Here is an 8,265-nt window from a genome sequence, read left to right as displayed (position 1 = left end):
AACTCAGCTCCATCTTTGTGCCCCATCCTTATGACCGTAGGCCTGTTCATCCCTCAGTTTCTCTACCATTAAATGGGAAGAATGATCTTTATCTCATGAAACTGTGATGAGGGAGAGCAGTGGGTGGCTGAGCCTGACAGGGTGATGGGCTCATGCTGGGCAAGTAGAAAATGGGTGCTCTCATCCCTCACCTCAGGCCGACTCTGAGGGCTCTGCCTCTCCTGTGATTGGCTTGGCTGGTGAAGGACATAGTCACTGGCCAGTGACAGCCAGGGGATAGAGCTTAGAAAGTTTGGGGGCTCCAGGGAGCCAGTAGAGGGTCCTTGAGTGCAGGAGGTACATAAGCCAAGACCCGCTTTTGGAAGCTGCTTCTGGAGCCACCTGCAGGAGAATGTGAGGAAGGGGGACCAGGATCTTGGGCTGGAGGGGGACACTCAGGCCTTGTAAAGGCCAAGCACTAATTCTCCGGGAAACACTTAGCATAATTCATGTGAACTCTGCATGGCATCCTTTGTCAAGCCTGCCTTCATCTAAGTCTCCTCTCATCGTAAAACCTAAGCCCAGAGGCAGGCAAGGCAGGAGCACTTCACTCATATGGGTGAAGGAAATGATCACCAGAGAAGTCATGGCACTGGCCTCAGTACACTGGAAGTGACAGGCTTTGAACCTCCTAGTTCCAAATTCACTGTTGTCTCCATTCTCTTTGAGACTAGAGCTCTCTAGTTTCTGGCCTGTGGGGGGCCCTGGAGGTCCAGTTTTGGGGGAAAGATGAGTAGTTCAGTTTGAGACATGGCAAGTAAGAGGCATGGTGGGGGTGTGAGGAGACTCACAGTCAGAAAGAAGCATGGCCATGAGCTGCCGCTCAGTCTCCTAGAGCAGCCCCAGCCCCAAATTCTTTTATCTAATCTTTTTGACCCTATATGTATTTTCAGCCTCCATGGGGTCAACCCAAGCCTTCACAGAGTCTGTACTGGTTGGGCAGTCTTATGCTTGGGGAACAAGGCAGGAGAGAGGGCCAGGCACTGGGTCAGGCAGCCCTACATCCCGTTCAGGCCTCGAGAGCCACAGTAACTGCTATGATGGAGCTGGGAAAGGTTCCAGGCTCAGAGCTTTGGGAAGCTGATCCTCCCCACCCACCCAGAGGGCGTCTGAGAACAGGGCCATGAGGACTCCCCAGGGGAGGACCAGGCAGGCAGGGACAGCTGCAACCCAGCCCAGCAGGCAGGAGGCATCCAGCTGCTGCCCAGGAGACTGGGCAGGGCGAGGTAGGGCGGGCACAGCCCTCAAGAGCCCCCAGCCTGAGAGGCAGAGCGTGGGAGCAGGCAGCAGCCTTGAGGCTGAGTTTTGAGCTTTCATGCTGTGTTAATGGTCAACTTGGTTAATGCTGAGCAGATGGGGGAGGGGTGTCGCCTACTCTCTGGGCGACAGCCCCAGGACTTGCGCAAGCATGCACATGCACATGCACATGTGCCGACGGTATAGGAGCCCTGCCTAATATATGGTGTCCTGTGGACTCCTTTGCCTATTAGTGCTGATTCTTTCACACCATCACACACACAAGATGGTGCCAGTAAGAGACAGACCAAGACAAGCACATACAAGTTCTATGGGTCTATCCTGAGGCAGCTGGAGTTGGATGTGAACCCCAGGCCGGGCACAGAGCCCTCAGTCTGTCACCCAGGCAGAACTCCCAGCTTAGGAACATTTTACCCTGTTTCCCTCTCCGTGCACTGTAATGAAGACACCAGGCACATGGAGTTTTATTTCAAAAAAAATAATAATTTATAAAAGGCCACTTGCTTCTGTGTTTTCTCATAGGCTTCCAGCCTCAGGACCACAGGGGCCAAAGCTCCTCCCATCAAGACGCTGGGACAAGCAGCTGAGGGGAGGTGGGGGAGGCCTGGGGAAATAGGGTTCAGAGGCCCAAGACCTCTTTTGGTGCAGGGGAGCAGGGAGGTTTAGGATAGCCCCACAGCCAGTTCCAGCCAAACCCTTGGAGCCAGGACTGAGTGCCAAAGCCCAGGAAGACAAGCAGAGCCCTAACACCTAACAGGCCATTGGAATGCTGGGACCATGACTCCCAGAGTAAGGGCAAGGCCTTGAGACTGAGTCTGAACTCTGGGTTGGGGACTCGAGCCCAGAACTGGAAACCTCAACTAGGGACCCCAGGACCAAGAACAGACCTCCCCAAAGCAGAACTGGAGATCTGAGACAGCACTTTGAAGGCAGGGCCTTGGGGCTGCCAAGGTCAAGCACCAACAGGCTGCAGCTGCACCAGGAGGCCCAAGGCTGCTGGCTGTCCTGCCCGCACAGCCTTGTGCCCCTGCTCAAGTCTGTACCTCGGGGAAAGGGAAGGAACTGGGCCCCAGTGGCAGGGGGTCGTGGCTGAAGACAGAGTCATTGGAGGAGCAGGTGCTGCTGGCATCCCCACCAGTGGGGGAGCAGGGTCCAAAGGTCAGGCGGAGGTCAAGGTACTGTGGGAGAATAGTGCTGGTCAGTCCAGATAGCTTAGATGAGGCGCAGAGGGAGGTCACAGGACAGGAGCGGGGCAGTACCTCCTCAGAGATGGCCAGCAGGACCTTGTCCAGTGCCTCTACCAGCTGCTTGAAAGTGGGCCTCTGAGAGGGTGCCGCATGCCAGCATTCACGCATCAGCCCATACCTGGGAAGGATGGGGCACGGAGTCAGAAGGAGCCTTAGGCCTGAGTGAGGGGAGGACCTCAAGGTCCTGAGCGGGGGTGTGATGAAGGGTTGGGGTTTGATGAGGGGTGGATGGGGCCATTCAGTTAAAGGTCACAGAAGCCACGCCAGGACCTCCTACTGAGCCGTGGAAGCAGCCAGCGGCCACAGTGAAAGTTGTTGCTGACCACTCTCCAGGGCCAGACCATGAGGCTAAAGTCAGGGCACAGGACAAGGACTGGAAAGTGGGGAAGAGTGGGGCGAGGCCTCACAGCTCTGGAGGGCAGTTCGGGGGCCGGTCCATCCGATGGCCTTCCCGCAGCAGTGAGAACAGCTCCTCCACAGGGATGCCGGGGTACGGGGAGCCCCCGAGGGTGAAGATCTCCCACAGCAGGATTCCAAATGACCACCTGGGAGCAGGACCAGGGCTCAGCAGGGCATGGTTTCACTCCCTAGTCCTGGGGCTGGGATGGGGGATCCTGCAGACATGATCTGCCACGGGGGTGAGGATTGGGGCTTCTTTTGGAGTCTGGTCCCACTCAGGTCCCAGGGCTGTATAACCTTGGGCAAGTGCTTTGCCCTTTCTGTGGGGTAGGACAATGATCCGGGCAGACACTCTGGACCCCCACCTTCCAGGACTCACACATCACTCTGGTGTGTGTAGACTCGGTCAAACAAGGCCTCAGGTGCCATCCACTTGACGGGCAGGCGGCCCTGAAAAGGAGAAGACAGGGCATTGGTGCCAGTCCCACAGGTTCCACCCCACCCCCTCTGCCAGCTCTGCCCTGCCTCCCTCACGTTGCTGGTTTTCTTGTAGTAGTCAATGTGGTGAATGCCACGGGCCAGCCCAAAATCAGCGATCTTCATCACATTGTCCTCTGTCACCAGCACATTGCGGGCAGCCAAGTCACGGTGGATACACTGGGGGCAGGACAGGGGACTTAAGTTATTATGACACACAGCACCTCGCAGTAAGCCTGGTGAGTAGGGATCATCAGAGAGGGGAGCCCTGAGCAGTCTAATTTCAGGGCTTGCATGCTCCTCTCTTGTGCTGCCTCTTCCCCTGCCCTGTCTCCAGGTCAGGGAGTATGTGAGGATGGAACGGGGACAGGCACTGTCAGCTACATATGGATGGGGCAGGAGGGGGTGCAGTACAGAAGGACTTAGGGTAATGAAAAAGCGGAGAAGTTGGGGACATTTAATGCCAGGGCACTAAGGTGTGGAGATAGAGCAGTTGGCGTGGCCCAGTGCTGCCCTTTGCCCACACCTTCTGAGACTCCAGGTACTGCATGCCTCGGGCCACCTGATAGGCGCAGGAGACCAGGGCGGGGAAGGAGAGCGGCCCCTCACTACTCCGCAGCCCATCAGGGCTTAGGTCAGGGCCTGGGGGGCGCCGAGCCCGCAGGAACTCCCGCAGGTTTCCCTTGGCAGCACACTCCACAATCACGTACAGGGGCCCTGCGGAAGCGATGGGGGACAGGACAGGGAGGTTGTTAAGGCTGTGATCCTAGCCCTAACTGCCCCTAACCTGGGCCCATCCCACCCCTTACCTTCCTGGGTGCAGACACCAAGCAGGTTGATAATGTTCTTATGTCGACCGATCAGCTTCATCACCTCCATCTCAGAGACTAGGTCTGCCAAGTCTTTGTCAGAGGCATTATCTGCAAGGGCAACAGCCAAGGTGACTAGACAAAGGAGGCAGTGGGGTAGGTGACAGGACATGGAGTGCTGGACTGGTAGTCAGGAAGGCCTGGGCCTGAGTCCCTGCTAGGCTGCATGGCCTTGAAAAAGTCACCTAACTTCTCTGAACTTTGAGATCCTCTTGTATGAAATGGGACAATGAATCATGTTTTACCTCTCAGCAGTTGCAAGATGCAACGAAATCAAGGATCTAAAAGAGGTAGGCCTGCCAGTGAGGGGACAAAGAAACAGGAGAGGGGGAACAGGAAGGAAGCTTCATCTGTAGGGCTTGGTGTTAGTCCCTGAACGGGGTGAGAGCTCCTGGGGGCGGAAAGCAGGCTGGCGCCCTGAGGTCTGTCTGACCAGGGCCTGGCGTCCATCTGGCTTGGGAATTCAGGGAGCCGCCAGTGGGGCACAGCTAGGGGAGGCCTGGAAGAAGGCTGTGGAGCAGGGGCTGGGCCCCCGGGACTGACCTGTGGCCCTGGGCCAATGACATAGCCTCCCCAGCAGACCTCACAATGCACATTTCTCAATCCCTGCCTCCCTGAAAGTGCCAGGTGGCCCCAGCTGTGCAGAGAGGAGGGGGGCAGGGCAGAGCAGAACATCAGTTTGTGCTGCTTTTGTAGAGGGGGCTAGGGCACAGCAGGGAGAGGCCACAGTTGTAGGTCCTAGGTGTGTCCTGAGCATCTTGGGGCTCCTGCTTGGAGGCTGGGACCAAGTTTAAGCAGAAAGGCTGTTCTTCTAGAGTGGTAGACATAGCATGACAAACCTAAGAAGGGCCTGAGGGAGGCTGAGGGCTAGATTCAGGGGGGAATCATGGGGAATGAGGTGAAGGCCTACAAGGCTGACAAGGTTACTTGAGGCCAAGGCTGACATGGGGGTATCAAACCTGTCACCCCAAATCCTTGTAGTCACCATCATCCCAATAGATAAGATTTTCTGTACCAGGCACTTTTCATGCACTTCAGAAGTGACTTGCCAGGGTCAGTAGGAGAGCTGGGCCCCAGGCCCAAGGGTAAGATCCCACAGCCTTTCCTGGCCACCATTGCTCACCTGATAGCACCCTGAGCCCCTTTTGTTAGTACCTTCCCTGAGGCCACCACACTCACCCTTGAGCATCTTGACGGCCACGGTGCTAGTTTGGTCAGGCTGGGCCGGGTCCATGCCCAAGGCCTCTGCACGCACCACCTGCCCAAAGCAGCCCTCGCCCAGGGGCTTCCCGAGCACCAGCCTGGAAATCGAGGAAGCTGAGGCTTCAGCTGTGTGGACAAAATCCCTGCCTGGAGTCTGCATCCACACCCTCACTCCGCATAGCGTACCTGTCCCGGGGGAACTCCCACAGCGGGTCCAGAGGGAGGTCTAGACTCACGAGACCAGCGAGCAAGGGAGGTCCACTGGAGGAGAGACGGACACCCCGCACCAGAGACGAGCTTGACTTGGCCGAGGAGCCCGACTCCAGGGAGAACTGCGAAGTGGGAGACTTGGTTGGCCTGTTGGTGCTGAGCTGCAGTGGGAAGGCAGGCTGAGAGCCTTATTACAGAGACACAGGGGTAGGGATGGCATGGTACCTGTCGGGCCAGAGGGAAGCGGGACAACTTCTGCACTGTGGCGGGCTGTCGGGGGTGCCGGCCATGGAGCACCTGCCCACGATACAGGCCAGCCAACAGCAGGAGAACCGCCAAAGCCAGGGAGCCTGATGCGTACAGGATGATGTCGGTATACCTGGCCTCAGGCGCTGCTGCTGTCCATGTGAGGTCCTCCTCTGCCCGAAGACAGGGACAGACACATAACTGACTGATCAGTGGTCAGATGGCCAGCCCCATACCTGCTAACTTGGGCCCTCGCAGTTCCCAAAGCACATGGGGGCACACACCAAGAAAGCTGCAATTCTACCCAGTCCTGCATACCCCTGGGTCGCATGGACAGTCACATGTGGACATGAAAAGGCACTGCCACATGCGGAATAAAACACAAAAATCCACACACCATGTCCCAAGCTCAACTCCCACAGGTCAAGGGAGAATGTCTATCCAGCAAGTCACAGCCCACTGCTGGATCCGAGTGGGATCCCTTGGCCCCCTTAGGTGCTCACCTGGCAGCACCGTGAGCCAGGCTGACTGGTAGGAGAGGCCGATAGAGTTGCCTGCCAGGCAGGTGTACTCGCCCGCGTCCTCGGCCGATACATTTCGAAGGTATAGTACCTCCACCTCTGAGCTATTGATGTCTGTTGTCTGGGGATGGAGGACACACTTAGGAGTCACAGCAGGGCCTGGGACCACACTCTGGCCAGAAAGGGAGCTAGAGACCAGCCCCCACCCCCCATGAGAGAAGGGCAGGGCTCAGGTGTTGCAGAGGCTGGACCTTCAGGACTTGCACATAGGGAAAGCCATCGGCTCCGAAGCTGCTGCCGTTGATGACGATGTGCTTCAGCCACTGAATGTGGGGCTGGGCGTCGCTGTACACTTTGCACAGCAGCTCCACGTCACTGCCTGCCACAGCTGTGGTGTTGGCCGGGAGCCCCGCCTGCAGGATGGGCCGGTGCGGGGACCGCTCTGGGGGCCGGGCCAGCCGTCAACCCTGACCAGTGGCACCCACAGAAGCACCCTGGTCATTCGCCTCCAGCCTCCCCCCAGCTCAAGGGAGGAACCTTCTCAAAACACGGCTCAGATCTTTTCTGTCCTTTGCTTACCCTGCTTAAACATTACATGGTTCCCCATTGCCTTTGGGGTCAAGGACAACTTCTCAGCCTGGCATTCGAAACCCTCCATGGCTGGGCTCCCCACTTAAATGCCACACCCTCGGCATACGCCTCCCCACAAATGCATTTTATTTTTTATACCTAAGGCCTTTACCCAGCTTATACCCTCTGTCTCAATGTCTTTCCCGGTTTTCCTCTCAGCAGACCCCTGCTCCTCCAGGCTTACATTATCCCCTGTGCTTCCCTTGGATCCACTGGGACACCTTGAACAGCTTGAGTGAGTCATCTAAGACTGAGTCTACATCATCCTACCTGAGGGCAGGGTCTGGGCTCCTGCTCCCACATTGCCTTGCCTGCCCGCCCGCTCACCCAGCACGTCCAGAAGGTAACTGTAGCGGATGCTGCCCACTGAGTTCTCCACGAGGCAGGTGTACATGCCACGGTCTGAGGGCACCACGCTTTCCATCACCAGGCTCCAGTGCTGATGGCGCAGCTGAAGGCAGGGGAAGTGTCCACAGAGGGCCACCGACCCATGCCCACCAGGGGGTCCAGGCCAAGGCCAGGAACTTTGGGACAAAGGAGAAGGCCCTAAGAAGTGTCTGAGCCCTGAGTTTTAGCTTGGCCTCTGCCTAGCTGTGCCACCTTGAGCCAGTCTTTGCCCGGAGTCTCAGCTTCCTCATTACAGCCTAGAGGTGACCCTGCAGAATCTCATCATGAGAATGAGCTGTCAGAACTTATTGATACTGGTCAGGGATCCTTCCCCCTTTATCAATGGAGTCACTTAGGCTGAGAGGCTAAGTCACTTGCCAGAGAATGGGAGAGTGGGAACTCGAACCAGAGCAGTCCGAGCCTAGTGCTCCTTCTGGGGCCGTGCAGCGGCTTATTAGAGAAGGAACTGGGGGTTTGGTATAAGGGGGCTTATGGGAAAGTGAGTGGAGGAGCAGATGGCTTTGGGACATGGAGACTCACCCGAACACCTCCAATGCGATGCTCCCCATGGAAGTCCTGTCCATCCTTGAGCCAGCGGATGGTGGGTGTGGGGTTGCCTGCAGCTGGACAGCGGAACTTGACGGTATTGCCAGCAGGCACCGCATGCAGTTTCTTCTCCATGCGCTGGGGATGTGTCCAGTAGGGTGCTGGAGGGGAGAGGAAGGGAGAACTTAGTGCCCCCACGATGACCACCTGCTTCCACAGAGGTATCTGAAATGT

At 57.2% G+C, this 8,265-nt stretch overlaps 1 protein-coding gene across 3 annotated transcripts in view; it reads right to left on the bottom strand.

The window, feature by feature from the left end:
* Positions 1-1,769: 1,769 nt before the first annotated feature.
* The window catches only part of FGFR4 (fibroblast growth factor receptor 4), a 10,122-nt gene continuing 3,626 nt past the window's right edge, over positions 1,770-8,265 (bottom strand). Inside the window, exons 5-18 of one of the 3 annotated variants that reach the window (XM_025040709.1) lie at positions 8,026-8,192; positions 7,426-7,549; positions 6,720-6,910; positions 6,451-6,589; positions 5,927-6,120; positions 5,678-5,823; positions 5,468-5,589; positions 4,229-4,339; positions 3,946-4,136; positions 3,477-3,599; positions 3,322-3,392; positions 2,951-3,088; positions 2,556-2,661; positions 1,770-2,474 (exon numbers count right to left, since the gene is read on the bottom strand). In XM_025040709.1, coding sequence (XP_024896477.1) covers positions 2,328-2,474; positions 2,556-2,661; positions 2,951-3,088; positions 3,322-3,392; positions 3,477-3,599; positions 3,946-4,136; positions 4,229-4,339; positions 5,468-5,589; positions 5,678-5,823; positions 5,927-6,120; positions 6,451-6,589; positions 6,720-6,910; positions 7,426-7,549; positions 8,026-8,192 — 1,970 coding nt within the window. In that variant the 3' untranslated portion in view covers positions 1,770-2,327. Of the gene's footprint in view, positions 2,475-2,555; positions 2,662-2,950; positions 3,089-3,321; positions 3,393-3,476; positions 3,600-3,945; positions 4,137-4,228; positions 4,340-5,467; positions 5,590-5,677; positions 5,824-5,926; positions 6,121-6,450; positions 6,590-6,719; positions 6,911-7,425; positions 7,623-8,025; positions 8,193-8,265 lie in introns of all 3 variants that reach the window. The other 2 variants (XM_015598191.2, XM_025040710.1) reach the window with 2 other exon arrangements.

This window comes from Pteropus alecto, unplaced genomic scaffold, assembly GCF_000325575.1.
Source record: "Pteropus alecto unplaced genomic scaffold, ASM32557v1 scaffold78, whole genome shotgun sequence".
NCBI classification, from domain to species: Eukaryota; Metazoa; Chordata; class Mammalia; order Chiroptera; family Pteropodidae; genus Pteropus; species Pteropus alecto.
Note: the sequence above shows the minus strand (reverse complement) of the source record. Positions and strands in the feature narration are given on the sequence as shown.